The 22,543-nt window shown below is 36.5% G+C and overlaps 5 protein-coding genes across 8 annotated transcripts; 2 read left to right on the forward strand and 3 right to left on the reverse strand.

Moving 5' to 3' along the window:
- On the reverse strand, positions 1,226–6,227 carry LOC105163239. Of its 2 annotated transcripts, none has more exons than XM_011081515.2 (9): positions 6,121–6,227; positions 5,531–5,581; positions 5,072–5,231; positions 4,107–4,945; positions 3,554–3,727; positions 3,369–3,485; positions 2,540–2,719; positions 2,298–2,344; positions 1,226–1,814 (listed from the first exon to the last, which is right to left on the reverse strand). In XM_011081515.2, exons 2-9 carry the CDS (start codon positions 5,576–5,578, stop codon positions 1,556–1,558), a joined length of 1,824 nt encoding a protein of 607 aa, XP_011079817.1. In that variant the 5' UTR covers positions 5,579–5,581; positions 6,121–6,227; the 3' UTR covers positions 1,226–1,555. The 2 variants fall into 2 exon arrangements, with proteins under 2 accessions (XP_011079817.1, XP_011079816.1); XM_011081514.2 differs by lacking the exon at positions 6,121–6,227 and adding an exon at positions 5,917–6,074.
- LOC105163240 (DUF21 domain-containing protein At4g14240) lies at positions 7,429–12,708 on the reverse strand. The gene is given in 16 exon segments (XM_011081517.2): positions 7,429–7,500; positions 7,652–7,714; positions 7,716–7,749; positions 7,858–7,904; positions 8,084–8,426; positions 8,510–8,583; positions 8,683–8,770; positions 9,192–9,259; positions 9,779–9,850; positions 10,059–10,142; positions 10,433–10,546; positions 10,624–10,707; positions 11,043–11,119; positions 11,267–11,435; positions 11,801–12,105; positions 12,681–12,708. Coding segments are annotated over 16 exon segments (1,722 nt in total).
- On the forward strand, positions 14,029–16,495 carry LOC105163242 (protein ROOT PRIMORDIUM DEFECTIVE 1). Of its 3 annotated transcripts, XR_002287317.1 has the most exons (3): positions 14,029–15,436; positions 15,994–16,108; positions 16,364–16,379. XR_002287317.1 is itself a non-coding variant. In XM_011081520.2 (2 exons), exon 1 carries the CDS (start codon positions 14,158–14,160, stop codon positions 15,391–15,393), a length of 1,236 nt encoding a protein of 411 aa, XP_011079822.1. In that variant the 5' UTR covers positions 14,029–14,157; the 3' UTR covers positions 15,394–15,436; positions 16,364–16,495. The 3 variants fall into 3 exon arrangements, 1 of the variants encoding a protein (XP_011079822.1); XR_002287318.1 differs by lacking the exon at positions 16,364–16,379 and having other exon boundaries at positions 14,029–15,549; XM_011081520.2 differs by lacking the exon at positions 15,994–16,108 and having other exon boundaries at positions 16,364–16,495.
- On the forward strand, positions 16,189–17,029 carry LOC105163241 (histidine-rich membrane protein KE4 homolog 1). The gene has a single exon (XM_011081519.2). It carries the CDS (start codon positions 16,387–16,389, stop codon positions 16,915–16,917), a length of 531 nt encoding a protein of 176 aa, XP_011079821.1. The 5' UTR covers positions 16,189–16,386; the 3' UTR covers positions 16,918–17,029.
- Positions 18,892–20,527, reverse strand: LOC105163243 (adenylate isopentenyltransferase 3, chloroplastic). The gene has a single exon (XM_011081522.2). It carries the CDS (start codon positions 20,071–20,073, stop codon positions 19,120–19,122), a length of 954 nt encoding a protein of 317 aa, XP_011079824.1. The 5' UTR covers positions 20,074–20,527; the 3' UTR covers positions 18,892–19,119.

A 22,543-nucleotide genomic window follows, 5' to 3' on the forward strand; every position in this document is an offset into this window, starting at 1 on the left:
GAGAATTCTTACAATAACTGATCATGTATTGTTATACTGAGTAGCTAGCTCTACAGCAAGTGGGATTGATCAGCTGCATCCCACCACAGTACACAATACTTAGAGTAGCTAGAAAGTGCTGTTTTCTCTTGTTTTTATTTGTTTGATACTTAGAATTAAGGGTGATGTTATCATCTTGATCAGTATAGATTAGGACAGACATATTGGAAATGGAGTTTCTGTAAATTAAGAAAGGGGGTTTTGCTGTAAAAGAAACCAAGTCCATTTTGGTATTTTTCTTTAGCTATGACAAGGGTGTAATGTGACTGTACTTCCCATGGAACAGATATGAATGTTGTAAAGAATCTGAAAGGAGACCATGATTCATTTGCAAGAGATTGGGTGAGTACATGAGTTATCCAGTTTTTCTGTTTCTGAAAGCTGAAATCCATGAACTCTTTTACTACAAAGTTAACGTTAAACTGCAGCGCTCTTACATGTGAGTTTTAAGATCAGACAGCATTAACATCAATAGCAATAACTGAATCCGCTGAATTAATGTTTCAACTTTTGATCAACTCCTGAGTATATGGTTAGGATCCTATTTGTTTCGGTTTACTTTGCATTAGTCGAAATAATGTCTGAATAAATGAGACTTAAATAGGTCATCACTGGTTTCAAATGTTAGGGCTCTTCAATACTGAATATGGTAAGTTAATTGAAGACAACGGCCAGACCCATGGCGGTTGCTGGTGTGGAACATTGGATACTTGTTGGCACTCGTATTCATTGTTATTTCTATGCAATGAGGGATGTCGGTTTTGCAAGTGGAGGCATGTTCTGGTACTGTGATTTGAGGAAATAATACAGAGATCGGAATTTTTCTGTAATTGGGTTGTGCCATATATGCTTGATGTGTGTTCTTCTGGCTTGACTCTATCTCAACAATAAACTAGAAACGAGTGTGGAAAAATTGTGTAGGAGATGGCATACTAGTTTTCATGCAAATCTGGCCACAGGCATGCTCCGATGAAAAGAATTAGTTGCATTATTCAGAAGTGGGCAATTTTCATCATGCAGCAGCGACATAGTTCAATCGTGTTGAGACATCATCTAATTATGACCAACAGAACCCCTTATGCAGGGGGGTGAGGGCAAACAACTGAGACACTAAAGCTGATTCCTTAACGATGACTCCAAGTCATGTTCGATGTAGGATCATCAACTCTCCAGATACAAAGATTAATAGCAGATTGAACACAACTAACATATATCAGCAAATTAAGATACTTGCCACATTTTAGCCTTAAACATATCTAACAATAGAAGCCCCAAATCATTGGCCAGTTCGATTTCTTGATATCCATATCAAACTGCCCTTGGTCCCACACGTAGCTAAATTTGCAAATATCTTTCTATTTGACATAAATGAAAAGGTTATATTATTAACAAAATCTGGAAGTTAGAATAGTAAAGCTAGTAGAAGCGATGGAATGAAATTTGATTTCAATCTTTTGGGGCATGCCACCTACTCACACATCAATTTCACGTTTGTCAAAAATATCCCATCCATCGTCTACCAGTGCCTCGTGCTCTTCTCTGGCTGCATCTTCTTCAAAGATCTGTTTATGGTCTCTTTCTTTTGAATCTCTAATGAATCATCTCTCTCAGGTACTATTTCCACTTGATCAGGACTCAGGCTTTTAAATGATGTGTTGGAAGAAGCTAAAATGAAGCTGGTCTGGCTGGAAAAAAGTGATTTGCTAAGTGGGATGTGCTCGTCGAATTTCTCCTTTAGCAGTCTCACATCCTGACATATGACAGCTATTTCTCCTCTGGCGGAAGAGGCAGGAAAGAATAGACAAAAAGGATGCTTGTCAGCTTGCATTTTACATGCACATAGTAGTAAAATGATGATATATGAAAACTAATGACTTCGACACAATATTAGGCATGTTGCCGTAAAACTGGCGTGGAAGTCCAAATAAATTATTCTTCCAAAGAGAATATAATGATCAGGAAAAAAGACGAGTTTGGACATGTCAAACTGGTGACAGAAATAAAGAGAAACTTCTGAGTTGCCTCAGTGGTTTATTTTAGTATTTCTTCCTATTTTCCGGAAAAGATATCAGGAAGTGCTACATTATGAACTCTGGGGCAATTGAACAGTAGTTTTGGACATGCAAGAAAACCACAGAAGATCCACCAGCATGTAATATTTCAGAGAGGAAATGATGTTGGTACGGGAAAGCAAAACCAATTCGGGGAAGAACAGGAAAAGGGAAAAAAAGGTACAGAAAACTTATACTGTAACTTACTGCAACATATCCACAAAATGACCACGATCCGCAAGGAACTCCCGCAACTGCAACACAGCAGTAAAAGAAGAGTTAAGAAACCGATTACAAATACTTTTCAACCAAAATAGGAAGGGGGTAGGGTTAGGGAACACACACGCGCACACAGTTAAGTCCCAATCAGCAACTTCATTCCTTGTTAAATGGATGGCTCAACATGAGATAATAGAAATAGAAACCACTTAAGAGAAAGGAGGTACTACTTTTTCATTATCTTCTGCCTGTTTTCTCAGGATCCTCGACTCTTGGACCACCTTTTCCATAATTAATTCCTGTTCAGCCAGTGCTTTGCATGCAACCTTTTCCTTTTCTAGTTTTTCCTGCTCCGCAGATTTTATGGCATTCTCAGCTGTAGCTAATCGCACCTTTAAAGTATGACGCATCTGCAGGAAAATGTTTACAGGAATAAGAAAGTGTGATGATGATTAACCTTAAAGCTTGGTGAGCTCGATTTCAATGCTTACTGAGATTGGCTAAAACCAAAAAGAATCTATGGACCAAGATATAGTTGAAAAGAAATTCAGAAAGAACCTCAGTGCTTAAGCAGAAAGCAATTAGTACATCATCTAGACACATATCAGATGATGTGTCTTCAGTAGGAAAACAAAAAGGAGAACACGAGTGAAATTTGACAAAAAAAAATTCCTTTTAATAAGATAAAAACATGAATAAAATACAGTTGTAGAAAATGAACCAGAGCAGATACGACCTTTCTTGGGAAAAGAAAACCTACAATATCTTCCATTTGTTTTATCCCTGTTTGTATTTATCTATTTCATTTATTTGTGAGACAAAGATTAAGAAATAAGAGTGGCTGTGGTACGAGAGAACAAAATGTCAAGGAAAAGTATCAGCTCCAAATAATTAAGAACTAATTTATCAATAACAGAACATTACGGCTACAACTCAAATTATGATATTACTTAGAGATCGCATATACCCTGCCCATTGAACTCATCAATGTGTAACATGTTTTGGGCGAGAATATTGCATTTTTTATGTTAGAACAGAAATGGGTATATCTTTAACAACCTCATCAAGAACTGCAAGAGATTTGTCCCTTTCAATTGACAGGGAGAGCACGCGAGACTGAAGCTCTCTCAACTCAGTTGCTAGGATAGCCTTTTCGCCATACACTTCCCCGGCATGCTGAAACGAAAAAGGGAAAGTTGGTCCATATCATCTTAAAGGATGCTATACTATAACAGGAGACAAACCATGTCATTTGCCTCCTTCGCATGTGGCAGCATTTGTTTAAGCTCTTCAACCTTATCCAGTATATGAGTACCCCCTATTGCAGCTTCCTTTTTGGCTTGTTCTGCAGCTTGCTCTTTAAGCTCAACATCCCTCATCAAGCTGATAACAGAATCCATTGCCATGAATAATGTTTTCTGCAACATTTTACATTTGTCAGGCATTATAAAAAATTAAAAGACATGCATGCAAAGGTTCACCCCAAATATTGTTTCCTTTTAGATCCACAGTACTTCAACTGGGAGAGACAGTACTTGAGTGAACATGAACTCAAAAGACCCAGTAAGATTGGCGGTCAATGAGATCCAAATATCATCAAAGTGACAAAAATCATTGGTAAAATGTCTAAACATCAAACTCCAACTAGCATGTAAAAGACCAATCAGGACACTATTTACCAGCTATGCATTTGGTGTTAGGTACCACCACACACACAGTTTACTAGTTACATCAGATCTGTAGAACACATTTGCCATGGATGATTGCTAAATAATAATAGTTTGAAACTACTGATACCTTATTATTTCTTGCATCTCCAATAATTTCCTCAAGGACATCAATACTATGGATTTGACTAGATTGGGACATGGTGGCATTTAAAGCAGGCTCATCTTCATGGCGAAAAATGCTGCTCTCAGTTTCCATCTTGGAAGCAGTATGAGTTAACAAACTTACTTCTAATTTATCTAAATTACTTTCATCTATGTGAGGGACTTCTACCAACTGGGCACTGCTTTTTAAGCTGGTAATAGTTAGATCACAACCAGTTAAGAGAGCGGTCTCGTCCATAGAGTTGTTGCCATCTGCACTAGACTTGTCCAGATTATTTTCTTCATCGGTAGCAGTTCCAGAATCCCTCTCTAGGTGGCCTGAAGTGTCCTGCCTTTCCTGAACAAGATTCATTTTCTGATTGAGACCCATATCCACATCGTGCATTGTTGTCAGCATTTGATGAGGGTTACTCTCAGATGAAAATTTGATGCTGCTTCCTGGACAACTACTACCTGAAATTTTCTCCTCTATTCCGGGGTCTCCTGATACTTCAATTTGAAGTGTATTTACTGCATTCTTATCTATCAACATGACAGGTTTATCCTGAGAGAACACATCAGCACTCGTCTTGATCCTATTTTCATGAGTTACCTCTGACAGTATCAATTCATTGGTATTATCATCTCCTTCATGACACCTATCATATGTATCATAGAAAGGTTCATTATTCTCATCATCAGCATCATTGAAAAACTGTTGATTTCCAGTATTGACATTATAACCATCTTGCACTTCAGCTGAGACCATTGTGTTAACAGATGCCGCATCTGCAGTTCGAGTTTCGACAGGCACAACTACAGGAGCTGCTTGAGTTAAGAATCCAAACAATTGGGGAAGTTAATACTTAAAAAGTGACATATTAACATACTAAATAATTTTGCAAGAACCATGTAAACAATCAAATAAAATCTGAATATTGTAACTGTTACCTTCAGAGGATTCACCCGCATAAATACTCTGACTCAAAGGAGTACTCGGTCTAGACCTTTGAATAAAGAAAGGGATGACCTCCTCAACCACTGCCACAACAGCTGCAGCAGCATCATTGCTGTGCTCAAGAGCAACAGCTCTAATAGCACGAGGATCAACCTGTGAATAAGGAACCGAGAAACAAGAAACCAACTAGTTGTTACAAATTGAGAAGATTCATATAATATGACATAAGACTTTCAGCCTCTGGATCACTGACTACAGCTGTGTTATAAATAATAAAAGTTAAGCCATGATCCAACACAAATTTAATAGGAATAAATGTTTGGCATACTCATACATACTGCAAACCACAATTTTGTATACATGCGCCATCGCTAAGTGCTAATAATATCACCAACCAAACTACATGAGAATTACTGCAAACAACATTCTGGAAAATGAAGGTCTGAAATTACCATCGGGAAAAGTTCCTGCAAATACTTGTACACTTCATTGAACCCCATTTTCTGCAAAAAAAAAAAAGTAAAAATAAAAAATAAACTTACAGTCGATCACACTGAATTCCTCAAAATTCATTCATACACCAACTACAATACGCAATCAAATAGAGATACACATGCACAGAGTGTCTAACAGCATGCATCAATTGAAAAACCCTGGCATCAGACAGCGTCAACTTTTCATTAGAGAACAATAAAAAACCGAATCGAAAGAAATATGAAACGACGGAATTCCAATAAGCACCGGGATACAACAAAAAGTACCACTTTCTGCCTACTTCCAGTATAAAAAAAAATTGAAATAATAATAAAAAAGAAAGGGACAGCTAAAAAACACAAACCTATGGAAATAGAGTTTGTTTCATTGATCAGTATGTGAAATTTTGATGAGATTACAATGCCGATGAGTAGCAGAAAATAAGAACCCTAGAGAGATGAAGGAAGAGACGGAGAATTTCACCCAAAATTGCGCAGCAAAATCTTCAATACGAATGGGTCACAGGTTTATAATACGTATGTTTGTATGTATGCACATGTTTACTTACCCTGTTCTCGCCTTTTGTTCTCCCTCTCGCTTAATTGGGTTGTACTTCTCCTCTTATTCTGACTTCATATATTAAAGTAAATGATTGACTTCTCCTGTGTACAAATACTTATAGGCGTGAAGAAGATGAAGAAATTGTGATTACTTAGGACTCGGAGTGCGCGTAAAGTCCTATCCTATGGCGCAAACCAGATGGGTATTTTCGTCAATATGGATGCTTATATGAAGGATTATAAAGTCCATTCATTTTGAATTGGGGTTAATTACACTTTCCTCCAACAAAAATTTTTAAAATTACACTTTCCTCCAACCAAAAATTTTAAAATTACACTTTCCTCCAACAAAAATTATTAAACGGGTGCAAGCATAATTTTAAAAGCTTTCAGGGTACCAAAATATAACTTTTAATTGTTGGAGGATGTCTAAGTATAATTGATTGAAGTTATAGCAAACTGAAAATTAATTCTGATTATAATTTTAGGGAACTCCTTGTTGTGCTTTCATAAATTTATAGTTACAATTTACCAACGATTTAATTTAATCCTCTCCAAATAAAAATTGATGGCTGGTTTCATTGGACAAGATTCACAATAATTTAACTAAAAACAATATTATGGAAATACTTTATATTATACACTCTCAACCATACAAATATTTGTCCAATTACATGTTAAAATTCATTGTACTCGTTCTAGTTGAATTCTAGATTCATGATATCTATTCAAAATTCGAAAAAATAATCAATTAGTTAGTAGGGAAAAATTCTACTTTTCGTCCCACATCATAGAAAGTATTGCACTTTTAATACCATAATTTACGAGTTTAACACATTTAATCTTATAGACTAAAAAATCAAGGCATTTGGAACAAAAAATATTACAATTCTTTCTTTTATCATATGAGACTAAATAAGCCACAATCTTTATCATATGAGACAAAAAATCCTAAAATTTTTTATTCTATGGGACAAATGTGCTAAATTTAGACGAAAAATACAACACCCTCTATCGTGTTGTTTTTCCCGTATTAATCGTGTATGTAGCTGAAGAGGACAATAGGTCCTACTGTATGATAAATGATGGATAAGCGCCGCATGGACACAATTTCCTATTACTATTACACAAATTGGTTGAAAGCAAAGAAGAAAGAAAAATAATCTTCATATTTGCAGCCCACACACCAAACACGATGTCCCTGATTACATACATACAGAATCTGAAGAAGCACATATACCGAAGAAGTTAACAGAGACTATGACTATTCAAAACTGAGATACTAAGATACAGATGATCCCAACGTATTATCCCTCTTACGATCTTGTGGGAATTATACCGTCTTCCTGCAGCTTCTTTGTCGTTGCTCCTTGCTTACCTTGGCCTCCCTGAGAATGTTTCAGCAAGATGGGAACAGAAAAGTAACGTGTTCTTGCAACATTTTGGAGTGCAGAAGACTTTCAACAATGCAATTATAGGTGCTATAATGTCGCAAGAAGGCAAGAAAAAGAATATGAACAAGTGCTGTGAAAAACTTACTGCTGATGACTTTTGACCAGTTGCCCTACGAGTTGAAGGTGCTCGAGCAACAGATGAAGCTGCAAGATGACCCCCCCCCCCCCGCCACTACACGTATTCTGCAATATTAGTCATAAGACAATTCACTGTTACAAAAGTCCTTCATAATAACTTAGATATGGTTGATAGCAAATATCTTAGGAAAAAGCAAAGGAGATTTACAGCACCTTTTATGTACATCAATATATACATCCGTCTCGTCAACTATTTCCTCCTGTATCAGGGACAGACAGCATCAGAAACATGAACGGGCAAAGGGGAAGATAGGGTTCGGTTGGGAAAAAATATCCTTGGATAGAGATAGTTTTACAAGAAGAAAATGCGGAGCTCGTATCAGAATTTCTATGAGTTGCAATCATAACTTGAAGAAGAAATTGAAACAAGAAGAGTTACTTGCAGAAGCTCTTCAAATACATCTTCCAGGGTGATTATGCCGACAACTTCTCCATCTTCAATGTCCTCTGCTACAGGGCTCCAACTGTTTGTCATAAAACCATTCTGTTGAGACTTCTCAATGTTGATTATGATGCTATTTGGTTGTCGATCATGCTTGTCCAACAAGGGGATTTTCAATTGTGCATCCCCATTAGTAAACATTTTCTCTCCAACTATCCTAGGACCATTAGAAGGCAGAAGCTTTTTCTCTTTCTCTCTCACTTTCACTACAGCTGCCATGTGACTGCTTCCCTTCTGAAACTCGTTGAGAATATCATACAAGGGCATATCTGCTGGTACCCTGTAAGATGATGGATTGATTCATGTGATGGAGTGCATGAATCAGGCAAAGTAAGAAAGAATAATTTGGAAAGATGAATATACCTAGGCATTCTACGTATGGAAACAGCACTAACTGGAGTCTCTGTTTCTGCCCGTACAGTGAGAAGACTTTTCACCTACATAACAAGAAGCCAAAAATATTTTGGAAGAATAAACATACAGATTCCTTTGAAAGATAATTCTGGCGATTGATATTTTAGGAACTTTACACAGACCAGTAGAAGTCCAATAATGTTCTTCGGGTTTCCTGAATAGACAGGAATACGACTATGACCGCGAGCAAGGATTTTTCCAATAGCTTCCCTGCACATTAGGGCATTTATCTCTGTGTAACTTTATGCCACCAAGCATAATTAATTGTGCTGATAAAGATAGTAAAAGAAAATAAAATATAGTCATTTAAAAGCTTCATAACTATTTCTATGGAAGTGAGTAATTTCTTAGGTCCATCGAGGTATGTTGAATCCTTGTGATGGTACTTTCAAAAGCCAAGTGCTTTATCTTATCCAGAAGTTTCAATTTCTGTCGGAAATTGATTGCAGAACAGAAAAGTAGCTCCAGCAAAAGCTGGCATTGATATCATTTGCAAGAATACCATATAGGTTAAAAGTACATAATGCAGAGGCGGAGCAATAACTCTTAAGTCTCATAGCATAAGCATTATACTTGGCGATCAAGAGATTTGTTCTTAGGCCAAATCAAATCTAAACAGCACCATACTCACCAATCCAATTTTGAATTGACATCAAGGGAGAAAGTTGATTCAATGGGTGTCATAGCCTCCTCAGCAGTCTGCATATATTTGAAGAAACCTTAGTTTATCTCCACAGTTTTTCATGAAACCAGTAGGACAACAATTGATTAGTGAATTAATAATCCCTCATGGAATGTATTGAAACATGTGAACTATGGATGGTTTTCGATCTTGATCGTTGCATCTTAAACTGTGGATGAACAACTTTGGGGAGGTTTTGGGGAGGGGAAAAAATCAAGACAACTAGCGCAGTTGAAAAAGTAAAGAAGAAGGTAAAAACTTAGGATTATTCGTGTTTTAAACTTTACGTAAACCCACCAATGGGCACTAAAATCTTCCATCACACTGCACTATATTATTTAGTAAGTGCCTAGTTCTAATTATGGGATGAAACAAAGAGTAACTACTTCCAATTAACCCCTAGCAAAAGCAACATGCTTGCAATATCAATTAACTAGTCAAATTAGATGGCAACATTGCTGGGTAAGTTCAGCAAAGAGAAAAGAGAAGAGAAGAATAAAAGTTCTGCAGAATAATGCTTCTGTACTTGAACATACCTTTTCAGTCAAATCTAGTGCTCCACTGATGATAGTTGCTTCATCATGAGTAAGTTCACCACCTTTACCTGCCTGTGATGACATTGACCAAAATAAAACATGAACACTAAAAGTAGGAGATATGTACACAAGAACACATAGTAAGACAAGGAATGTGGTTAACTAAACAATTAATGAACCAAATAAATATACTTTGGGTTTATAATTATAATTCCGGATAATAAATTGTAAGGCATGCATCAGACCATATGTTAATTCACTCTTAACATAGATGGAGTACCTCCTGGCTATGAATGGATACAAGTGCTTTCAATTGAGGTCGTCTAAACAAAGCATCATTGTGACCCAAGACACAATCCAGAATCTGAATCATAAAAGAAGTTGAACATCAAGCAATGGAACTTCAATGCAGTTTACTGCAGAACAAAAATACTGTAGCTTGATCGCACATCATACTCCTATTTCTATAAGGTATCTCTGTGAAAGTTTATCACATTCATAAATACTAAGTAAATGCATCATGATTTCAACCACTTGAATCCTTCTCCTTGCATGAGCAAAATTGAATCCACGTGCATCGAGCTACCAGATTCCGGAACACAGAAATTAGCTGCAGATAGAGCAAGTAAACGGCATATTTGATGTAAAATCTACCTTTCCAATAGGGTAAGCAATAGGATAGCAAACTATCATCAAAATGCGCACAAGCCACACGCAATTTGCACCCACGGCCAGCCCATATCTAGAGCATACTGCTTGTGGAATGATCTATTCAATCACGAGAATTTGAGTCAGTTTCAGGCTCATAAAATTATGGGTATTACGTAAAAAGGAACTAAGTGTACCTCACCGAAAGCTAGAATAAAAGTGACGGAGAGAATGACAGCAACGACGGGATGGAACAATTTATCCAGATATATAGGAAGAGCCTGAAGACAACATTGGACCGAGCTAGTAAAATTTCTAAATCAAGTCAAATGCAATGAGAATAATTTAATATTCCTTGATATAAAAGAAATTTGAAGAGAAACCTATTCTAATGAAGCGAAAAGACATCTGGAACTCAAACGCAGCTTTCAGCACTTCAAATTTCATTGCAGAAATTACAATTACATAGTATTTCTTACCAAAGAATTGAAGATAAAAACACTATTATTTAATCGAATTAGACTTTTCATCAATTTCAGTTCCACAGGTCCAACTCTATGAATCCAAAGCACAACCAATAATTCTGCGCTAAACCCAAAAGAAATTTGCAACTAACCTCCATGGCAGCGGCATTGCATAGTAGCAAAGTCACAAGAAGTTGATGCTGCTTTTGAACAACCGGCAAAATAATTGCTGAAAAAAATTTGCAAATCTCTTAATCGCATCAAACTATCCCCATTTTCATATCAAAACAAATTTTTCCGACTTCCAATAATAACTGTGAACGCACAAATCAATTTTCCCCGAAAAATGAAAAGAAAAGGCAGTATTTCACTATACCGGCTTGTTTCTTTTCGGTTGAGGTGCCGCTTCGCTGAAGTATCTCAAGCTCCACGAGTCCCAGGGACATCAAGCCCAAGGTCAGCCCCGACATGATCCCTGCGAAGAGCACGAGGAAACACGAAACACTGGCGTACACAAACCACCATGGATTCCCAAATTCGATGTCCTGAGGATCCGCATAGAAAGCCCTCGTGAGTCCCCCAGCCGCAGCCACAGCCACCGCATTCATGCTCAAACCCATCATCAAAAAACAGCAGTAAAGCAGCAGAAGAGTGCACTGTTCCCAGTTGACTCCCCTTTTTCACTTACTTCCAATAGAAAAAAGGGTAAGTGGAGAGCCTCTATTTCCTAGTTCCTATCAAAACCGTACAACATACATGCATCTAAAGATTGAGAACAAGTGGTGACGTAGTAGAGTTAGTAGAAAGAGACACACTCAGATTCAGGGGTGGGGTAGGCGGGGCGGGGTGGGGTGGGGTGGGGGTAGAATGAAGTGTAACAAGGGAGGAGTTGTTAGTAGATGGCTGGCACCTTTTCCGACGCCACGTGGCTGGGTTTTGAAGTGCGAGAGTTTGACGGGTGTAATTCTTCTACGGGGTCGACCGGGGTTGGAATATTCAAGCCGCCGGAGATGAATGAAGGCGGCGACGGTGTTCTGTAGGCGGTGGAGCGGAGGTGATGAAAGGCGGCGGCGAGTGGGTTGTGTTGGACGGAGGGAGGCAGAGGCAGTGAACCAAATCGGGAATGTGGCAATCTCCAACTGTAACGTGTAAATACTTTAATGTCAGTTTTGATTATACTACAAATCGCGGTATTCGATTTGACACGTTTTTGGGCTCCTCAGCATTTGTTTTATAGCGACTTTACAACCACTTCGTCCATTTAATAAAATAAATTAAGTTAAATTTCATGCCCACATCCACATGTTATTTTTAAATCAAAATTCATTAATATATTGTCTACTTGGATCACAATCTCACTAATACAAGATTAAAGGCCTGTTTGATTTATTTAAAAAATATTTAAAATATTATGTTAATTATATCTAGACCCTATCTAAAATATAAAATTGTACTTATTAAAAAAAAATTATAAATTCATGTATCTTATAAGATGCCATATCTTTTTTTAAAATAAATAATAAAATATTAGAATAGAATACGATTACGAAGCTTATAACATATTAATCGTGAAAAATTTATCAATAACTTACTAAAATATAATAAATAAGTCAATAACTCCTTACTTTTTTTAATAGCGCATAAGCTCTGTGTCTAAAAATTTTGTCAAATAATTTGTAGCATCTTATAAAATTTTAAATATTTTATAAAATATTTTAAAAAATTTATAAGTCCATCTGAATATTTTATAAGTTTATAAGTTGTCTTGTCTTGATGGCAAGACCGCCCACGTGACACAAATTTGGCTTCGAGCTCCATTAATATATTAATTTATTTATTTAAATTTATCATTTTAAATTATGGTAATTAATTTGTCTATTGTTGGCTATTAAAAAATGCACTCAACGACTTTTGTCTTTTTGGATTTGTTTTCCTTCTGAGATGTGTTTGGTTGATTAGTCATACTGCACTTAATGGTTTTTCAAGTTTAAACTTTACTTTATTAGAAAAATAATCAAAGCGTTTATTTAAAAACATGTATTATTACAAGATAATATTATTGTGTTAGTTGAATTGATTATGTAATATTTTGGAAAAATAGTCACAATTTGTTTAAAAAATAGAAGTTTGTACGGAATTGTTATTATCTAAATATTGTCGTATGATTGTGTATAATCAGGAGGATTATTTACAACATATATGGAAATAACGTACTAAAAGAGTTGTAAGCCACTCAAACTTTTCATCTACAATTAATGTGGGGCATTTGCATATATTATTGGCCTCGCAGATTAGGAGTTTGAGAGGGGCACAATGCCTCGTTTCTGCAAATGACGCTAATTATGGGGTTTGTGATTTGCTAATACATCGCTGCAGAGGTATTGTCCGCATTATAAATTTCATAGAAGCTTCACAGATTTGTCCTGAAAAAGCCGTCTCGCTAAGGAGAGGAGGCCTTGGGACCTATAAACCACTCAAACTCCTCATTTGCAACCAAGTGGGACGCTTGCCTACATCACAAAAAAATGTCATTTTGTATAAAAATAAGTATTTTTCAGGGTAACTTAATGAACATATATTTTACCAATTGAATGTAATTACACTTAATAAATAGTATAAATGTTTGTCTTTTTTATTCATCATAAAAATTTCAATTAGTTAGTTATTTCATAAATACAATTAATGGCTATTCAAACATTTTCGATCGATAAGGTGACCGCTATAAAAAGGGTTCTTCTTCTTTCAGTAAAAAGTAAAACTCTACACTCATACACGCAAAAACACTCCTTCTCGAAACATTATGGCACTGAATTGCTACTATCTATTATGTTTTTTCAGTTCTAAATTATTTTTATCATCGTTTATTGATTTGAGCAGAGTGCTAACACGTTTTTATGATTTTTTTTTTTTCAATTTACGACAAGTTAGGCACAAAAATCTCAAATTGATCCTTTCGAATGAGTAATTTTTTTATTGTATCATGTACTATCGTGAATATTAAATATTTCGATAATATAAATTCAGTATATTAAATAAAAATATAATATTATTTGATAATAAAAAAATTGTTTGATAATATCACATGAAAGAAATAAAAGCTTTATAAGTTCCACTCCTAAAGTCGTTGTTGAGGAAAATGCCATTATAAATCGCTCTTTAAAGCACCATTGTATCGAACAAATAATTCATCCGTCTCAAATCAAATCATAGCTCTGCAGAATTCACAAAACCCTAAACCCTAGAGTCCGAATCCCTCAAAATCTCCAAATGCTGTCAAAATGCGGGACTTCCTCCCTCTTCCAAATTCCAAATACTCAAAACCCAGCCTTCTGCGTTCTACTCCAATTCACTGCCTCAATTTCAAGTCTAAAAGTGGTGTGGCGAAAGGATCCAAAATTAGATCAATCAATCGAAAACGATAAAAAATGGCGGCTATGCGCGCGGGTCGTCAGAGAAGTTTCGAATGAGCCAGGTCAGATAATCGCGCTTCGGTACCTAGAAAAACGCCGCAAGCGGCTTCGGTTACACATTAGAATTCAAACTTTTCTTGCCCAAAATCCGGGTTTGTTCGATACGTATATGGACAGAGTTAAGCCCAAAACCGATTTAGTCACCTTCCTCCGTCCTAGTGATAGACTGAAGCGGTTTTTGGAAGAAGAGAAGATGATTTATGGGAAAAACGAGCCGTTGATCGTGGCGAAATTGTGTAAATTGCTCATGATGGCGAAGGATAGGGTTGTTAGTGCAGATAAATTGGTTGAGGTGAAGAGAGAATTTGGTTTCCCGAATGATTTTCTGGTGACGCTGGTATCCAAGTATCCAGAGTATTTTAAATTGCATGGGGCACCCGGAGAGGGAAGGTCATTCCTCGAGTTGGTTACTTGGAATGAGGAGTTTGCCAAGTCGGTTATTGAGAAGAGGGCAGAGGAGGAATCGAGGTTGATGGGGGTTAAAGTTAGGCCAGGGTTCAATTGGAAGCTTCCCCCAGGGTTTTTTATCAGGAAGGAAATGAGAGAGTGGATTAGGGATTGGATGGAGCTACCTTACATTTCTCCTTATGAGGATGTTTCTCATTTAGATCAAGCATCTGCGGAGATGGAGAAAAGAATGGTGGGAGTTTTCCACGAGCTGCTTTCACTTTCAATTTATAAGAGGGTCCCAGTGCCAATCTTGGGCAAATTTTGTGAGGAGTATAGGTTTTCTAATGCATTCACAAGTGTATTTACTAGGCATTCAGGGATCTTTTATATGTCGCTGAAGGGTGGGATTCGGACTGCGATATTGAGGGAAGCATATAAGGGTGAGGAGTTAGTTGATCGTGATCCACTTCTTGAGATCAAAGATAAGTTTGTTGAGATGCTAGAAGAGGGGCACCGGCAGAGGGCTGAGCAATTGAGAATACATAGAGAAATGATTCGGAAGGACATGGAACTGATGGCAGCAAGGAACAAAGAATGGAATCATCATGAGCAGATTCAGTTATATGAAGATGCACATTGCTGAAATATGCCAAGCATAGGGAAGAAATTTCTCCTTGTCAATGCAGGTTTGACTGGGGAAGGGATTGCTTGATGAGGATAATGGAAAGTCCCATGTTATTGCAACACAATTGATGGAAAATAATACAAATTGCGGGATCTTTCTTTTGGAGCCTTACAAGTTATGAACAGGATGTGCAAATACCTGCGTATTTTTGTTATCAGTTGTTTCATAAATGTGAGAAGCTTTAGCATATTAAAAGGGAAAAGGATCCTCTATCATCTGGCTATTTTGGTTGGAAAAACTGCTGTGATTCATAATGAATATTAAAATCAGTATAATAATTAGTTTGTCATAGGGGATTTAGAGATTAAGTCACGTTCGAAGATTTCCTACCCCCGTCCTGGGTAAATGAGTAATGTGGCATATTGGCAAATCAGTTTGTTGATGGTGTTATACTTCTTGAATCTGATCCATGTGATATTGTAGTAATCCATGTGTTTTGGTTTTGGCTAAAGATGTTGAGATGATATTCTGATGGTTAAAATCTATTCGCTTGCAAATCAACACATTGTCAATGGGATAACTCAGGTCTTGATTACTGAAATGCCTTTCGGGTGCCAGGTGACATTTTCTCTGCTGCTCCCTAAGTTTTGTTACAATGGAGGTCATGTGATGATCTGAAGATTTTGCAGTCCTTTTGATTGGGGAACTTATTAGTTCTCCTTCCACAAATTTGGTGATTGCCAACCCGAGTAGCTAACTTAATTTTTATATATTGCACACGGAATGAATGATGCATTGTTAAATATTCTATGCCTAAAAATGCGTCGTCACGCTTGTTTCGTTTGTGTTGTTCTGTTATAGTTGCTTTGTCAACCTGAAACTATACCTAATTTAAGTACATGGAAAGCTTGTGAATGAACAATTCTATAAGTAGGGGGAAGACTGTATCATAATAGCTAACGTATCTCCATGATCATCTTCTCTGCAGACTAGCCAAGAGATATACCGGACATGGATAGAGCCATTACACTCCAGTTAGCACTGACCCTGATGCTCCTGGTACTGTACCCAACGGCTGAAAGCAAGTGGATCCCACACCATCCACTACCTCGGGTTGATCCTCCGCCTCTTTGTGCATCTCAATTGGCATTGGTGAATCATGCTTGTGCTATGCTGCCTTATGCACGCGTCCCTCCACATTCCCCACTAACGCCTGCTCCTCCATCCCCAAATGGGCATGACAGGAGACACCACCACCACCATCACGTCCACTTCCACGTCCACGACCATGACCACGACCACGGCCACGGCCACGGTCACAGTCACGGTCACAGTCACAGACACTCGAGACATGGGCACAAAGAAACAGCTATTGAAGAGGATTGCTGTCGGTGGTTAAAAGAAGTTGACGATGTGTGCGTTTGTGAGCTTCTGGTGCACTTGCCTCCATTCCTTACTAGGCCCGTTCACAATTACACTGTTGGGGTTGATGATACGTGCAATATTACTTTCACTTGCGGATCAAGGTTGGTGCCACTCTGATTAACCCTGCTCAGCTGCACACATCTGAGCATATCTATTAAAGTTCTGTCAAGTTATTAGTATTATGCATGTATTAGCTTCAGTACGTTCATTTCATTCTGCAAGAGCAAAACTCCGTTTCATGTATTTGACGTATGAAATTGTAAAACCTCGTACTCGCAAACCGTTAAGTATTTAAAATGTTACTATTTATGAAAATTTAATTCTGTCTCTTCGTACGAATTTGAAGGGTCTGCTGGGAAAAGATATGCCCATCTTCTCAATCTCTTTACATATCAAGAAAATGATTGAGCATAAAAATCACCATCATCTCTTTGATCTCTCTGATATGATCAAGGATAACGGGTGTCTGTCTGGGTAAATCTCTGTTAGAATTTATGCAAATTCCAAAATTGACAACCATAGATGACCTTCAGCAACAAGATCGATTCATCAGAGTCCCTTGAGATGAAACTCGTCACAAATAAAAATTCTCAGTTCAAATCCCATTTGTATACATAAATATTATCTATTCTCATAATTGTTTTCTTCTCGATAAAATTTATTATTATTTTTTGTCTAGAATAAGTCGACGACTTTATTAATTGATACTATTTCATAGAATAAATAGTAAAATCATTCATTTTTTCTTCCGGGAGAAAAAAAAGAAAAAGAAAAGAAATGGAATCGGGGTGGTGAAAATGACTAGCAAAGATGGGAGTAGTGATTGGGGCCAAGTTTGCTTATATTCCAAACTTATCTACAAATGGGAATAATTGACCACTTTCTATTTGCAGCCACTAATCCTTCAGCCTTTTAAAGCTTTCCCATTCGCCGCATATATATATATATATATATATCTACTCTTCTCAAACATGCTTTCCTTTTTTTCTTCTTCAAATAATCGAATATATCGTAAGATCAAATATAACTAATCACAAATCAGAAATTAATTAAAATCTACTGACTATCAACAGCCACCCACAACTTTGGAAGCCTCAGTTATGTTAGCTGAATTAAGTTTTATCTGCACATAATCAATAGTAATATTAAGAAAAAAGCTCTTTTTTATTCACAAATAATAGCCTTTGACACATCTACATTAGTTTTTGGTCAGTTGGTAATACCCTTAAATAAATTTTCTTTTCTTTTTTTTTTTTGAAATATAATGTGTTGGTTTAAATATTTATTTATAATATATTTTAAGTGTAAAAATATATTCATTATATATGTGGGGACAACATGACATGAAGATTTGTATTTTCAAATATACAACTTGTTAAACATGAAAATCAATTAGGGCTTGAGAACACGACGGTTATTATGTATAGTGGTTATTGATAACAATATTAATCTCAGATCAAAAAATAAAAAGATAAAAAAACAAAATTAATTTATAAATTGATTTGCATTTTAAACCTAAAAAGTACCTATAAAATTGAACAAAAACAATAATTTCCTAAATCAAGACATTATAAAAATATTAAAGTGTGGTCTCAAGCAATCTCAATAATTTGAATATAGGGTGTTATTTGTATGAAAATAATAATGTTGTACGTTCAAAAAATTCATAAATTAAAGTTGTAATAAAAATATGGTCCATATGAAATTATTTGTTAACGTGAAAATGAGGGAGGAATGATTGATGTGATTGTAGTGATGATTGAGACCTAAATGGGGTGTGGGTATGGATGTGGGGCTGACGTTCCCGCACGTCTCATACTGTTTATATTCCAGTGAATAGTTTTCCCAAATTACCCTCCACCTTTTTCGTTTTCCCCCTTTTTGTCCAAATTCCGTCCCCGAGGATGTACGGAGAGAGAAAGAGGACAAAATTTATTATCATCATCCTTGTAATATATTCTTATTCAAATTCTGCTTCTTCTTTTTTAATTAATTTTTTCATTATATTTTGTATTGTGATAATTTATGAGTTTTGGGATGTCGTCGGGATCAAAATTACTTTATTTTTTTAATAAAAGAAATAATATAATGACATAATTTAAGCTTCATTATTACTCTTAAAAATATATACTTATTTAGGAGTTTATCTAATACACGCGCATATGAAACAACCATATTTCTAATCAAATGGTCATCCATAAGGGTAATTCCGTTATTTCATAAGTGGTACTATGAAGAAGGCCGGGACAAAATTGGAAATATTCCCAAAACTGAGAGCACAGACAATCATACTGAACTTTCCTTCCAACACCGTGCTGCCTAATGAGATGCTGTCGCCAGCAGCGGAGGAGCAACAGTACCCCTCATCGCCGTCACGCCGCCACGAATCACCGTCTCCGAATCATACAAAAATCTGCTCACTACGGCCGCGCCAGGCCCCGATACCAACTTCTCCCACGCCGCCTCCGCTTTTCCTCCTCGTTTCATGAACACATCAGTCGCATCAAGGCGGTGCACTCTCCATCCTTTGATTTTCCTCAGCCGGTGAATTTTCTCCAGTTGGATGCGCGCCAGCATGCTGGTGTTCATCTTTACTGATTCTATCGCGTCCGTCAGAATCCTTGCCCGAGTTTCCTCGTCGCAAAATGATTCGACTCGGAAAAAATTGTCGAACTCGGGGACTCCGATCGCTCTCCGAATCCCCCTCGAATAGTCGGCATTTGGCTTGTAAAACTCCCGAACTTCATCCACCATTCCCCTCTCCACCATCTTGTCGACCCGATCAGATACGAAGGAATCAAGTACAGGCATTGCCACGTCCACCCAGAGGAAACAGCACTCGTACTTGGATCGAAAATTCATGTCCACAAGTGCCTCGATGAACGAATTCGAACCCCCAACGATCATTGGAAGCTGCCCGCGGCTAAGTATCGATTTCATGGTAATAGAAGCCATGGTGCGGAAATTTGCGGCGGAGAAGTCGGATTCAGGATCAACGACGCCGAGGAGATGGTGGGGCACACCGGAGCGCTCTTCGTCGGTGATTTTGTTGGTGACAATGTCGAGGCCATGGTAGACCTGCATTTTATCGGAATTAATTATCTCCGCCGAGAAACGGGTGGCGAGGTCGACGGAGAGGCGGGATTTTCCGGTACCGGTGGCGCCCATCACCACTACCACTTTGTCCTTTAGCGGGCCATGACGGAGCGTGGTAGTGCTTGGAATGTGCAACAAAGGTCGTATTTGTTTGGATATAGACAGTGACATTTTCATTTTTTTTTTCTATTTCTGAAATTAAATCTAAAATAAAATTCAGGAATTAGTGCGAAATAACCAAAAATGGAAAGGAAAATGAAGTGATTATTTAAAGAAATGGGCTTTATTTACAAGAAAATTATTAATTTTCAATAAAAAGAAAAACTGGCTTGTGACATGTATATTTATATGAGATGGGGAAGTGGAGAATGTGTTAGGATGGTCTTATACAAAATTCAAAGTAATAAAAAGAAAGAAATTTGAATAGAAGAAGAAGTGAAATAGTCGTATTGCATAAATGGGGAGAGTGTGTGTTGTAACTTGTAAGAGGAGTTGATGAATGAATGCAGGCAAGAATAGAGACAATAGGAGTCGAGTATTTATGGAGGGGATCCTCCGAGTGAAGACACATTACAATAGGCCAATTGCCAATTGGCTTCACTTTCTACTTAGTCAACTCACCAACTTGCCCAAAATGGTCCTCAAACCATTTACTTAATATTTCTTTCAAAATTAATAATACTAACATCAAAACAAAACTTTATATTTTTCTTTCCAAGAGAATAATAACTTCAATATGAGATGATCTTTGTACGTATATCAATTACATAGTATGGTGCATTGTTTATTGAATGAGTACTATAAGAAATACGAATAATTTTTCTACAAATGAATTTGATTAAGTGCAATCAATACAAATTATTTTAATATATCAATCACGTGACAAGTATAAGTTTAACTTGTATCGCATGGACTAGACCCTAACTGAAAGTTTTCTAACAAATAAAGATACCCATTGACATTCTACTTGTTTTATATAACTAACTATATATATAGTCAAACCAGGAGTGGGTTTCAAAGGCTGGTAGGAGGGGAAGAATACTAGTATAGGCTATCTATTAATGGGAATGTGGAGGTATTATTAGTCTCTTTTGATCGTTTCTTGAGAAAAAAGTTCATGCTGTTGTATGTTGGGTTGAGATAACATTTTACAACAAGTACAAGTGAGAGTAGTATTATTAATGGAACAGGAACACTCTCATCCCATGAGTTTTTGTCTTGGCATTTTTGTCCTTTTGATTCCCTTCTCTTTTCCATGTCCTGTTCCTCTTTCGGTTGGGACAGGTCATTAATCAACTTTTCAGCTTAATTATTGAAAAAGATAATGTAAGTAACTATTTCTTTCTTTGTGAGAAGATAGGTGGTGGTGGATTTGTTTTTAGCACTTCCATCACCATTATAAAATACCAAATGGAAGTTTTTGACTACCTCTGCTTTCCTCCAATCCAACTAATTAGTTTTCCACCACAATCTGGAAAATGTAATTACATTTTATTCCTCAAAAAAATAACATTCTCACTTAAAATAATAAGATGGTATCTACATTCCTAAAATTATAACTATTTCTTAATTAGAGCAATTAATTCACAGTGACTCGAGTATCTTAAAACTAATTTGGAGGTTTAATGAGATGAAAAAGGTAATGATCAGTAATTTCTGATAATGGAATGGAATGGAATCCTTGATGGTCCCTTTTTCTCCCTCAACCTTAAAGTTGACTAAGGTTATCCGTGGAAAAGGAAAAAGATTTATTCTGATAATGCTGAAAAGGAATATCTAAATTAGACATTACTTGAACCCAGTAGACTTGTGATTCCCTACTGCAAGTTGTTGTAAGGATGAATAATTTTGGCTTCTAAAATTCCAAAAACCTCAATACATCAGGAACCTACCGTCACATTGCAAATCTAACATCTTTTATTGCGCACATCTTTCTACGATATGATACATATCTTCGAATCATAAAAAAAATGATACATGAAGATACAAGAGTAACAAAAGATATTATACAATTCAGATCTAATTTCTTATGTTGTATACATCTTTATACGACATGGTACATGTATGTATGTGTGTAACTGCGTATCAAAAACTTTGAAATTGCTTGCATCATGGTAAAAGAATCAACATTCTTCATTTTTGTTTTCTTTTTTGGTCCATTCTTTTATATCTTGTGCATCATTACTTTTTCAGAAATAAAAAAAATAAACAAGTAAACTATACAGATAGGCCTTTTGCTTCAATGCAATGTGATACAGTCCTATATATGATGAATCAGTCCACTCAACCAAAAAAGGCTAACCATAAATTTTCCCATCATGCATCATCATGACCATGTCAATAATTAGATAGTGATGACTATCACATTCTATGTAGATTGATCTCTAGCATTCAAGAGTGCAATCAAGACATATTTTGATTTTAATATGCTTTCAGAACTTACTTGCATAATTTAGTATCTTGACATAGTAATAGCAATAGATTTAAGATATCATGGAAAAAACCAATGAGAAAATGGCACATAGTTACATACGAACTTTAATTGGGTCCTTACAATTAAAAGATATATTAGTGGATTCATTCTTGAGCATATATGAAATATTTCGGTGCATATATTTGAAAATGAACAATTCAGTATATATTTAAA

Source organism: Sesamum indicum, linkage group LG6, assembly GCF_000512975.1.
Source record: "Sesamum indicum cultivar Zhongzhi No. 13 linkage group LG6, S_indicum_v1.0, whole genome shotgun sequence".
In the NCBI taxonomy this organism is placed as follows: Eukaryota; Viridiplantae; Streptophyta; class Magnoliopsida; order Lamiales; family Pedaliaceae; genus Sesamum; species Sesamum indicum.

What these genes read in the sequence shown, in the direction of transcription:
- LOC105163243 (XM_011081522.2), bottom strand. Translation starts at nt 20,073, where the DNA reads ATGAAAATGTCACTGTCTATATCCAAACAAATACGACCTTTGTTGCAC.
- LOC105163241 (XM_011081519.2), top strand. Translation starts at nt 16,387, where the DNA reads ATGGATAGAGCCATTACACTCCAGTTAGCACTGACCCTGATGCTCCTG.
- LOC105163239 (XM_011081515.2), bottom strand. Translation starts at nt 5,578, where the DNA reads ATGGGGTTCAATGAAGTGTACAAGTATTTGCAGGAACTTTTCCCGATG. An exon ending in CGAAGGAGGCAAATGACATG is followed by an intron (nt 3,486 to 3,553) that starts GTTTGTCTCCTG and finishes TTTTCGTTTCAG; the next exon opens with CATGCCGGGGAAGTGTATGG. An exon ending in CTCTTGCAGTTCTTGATGAG is followed by an intron (nt 2,720 to 3,368) that starts GTTGTTAAAGAT and finishes ATTTTCCTGCAG; the next exon opens with ATGCGTCATACTTTAAAGGT.
- LOC105163242 (XM_011081520.2), top strand. Translation starts at nt 14,158, where the DNA reads ATGCTGTCAAAATGCGGGACTTCCTCCCTCTTCCAAATTCCAAATACT.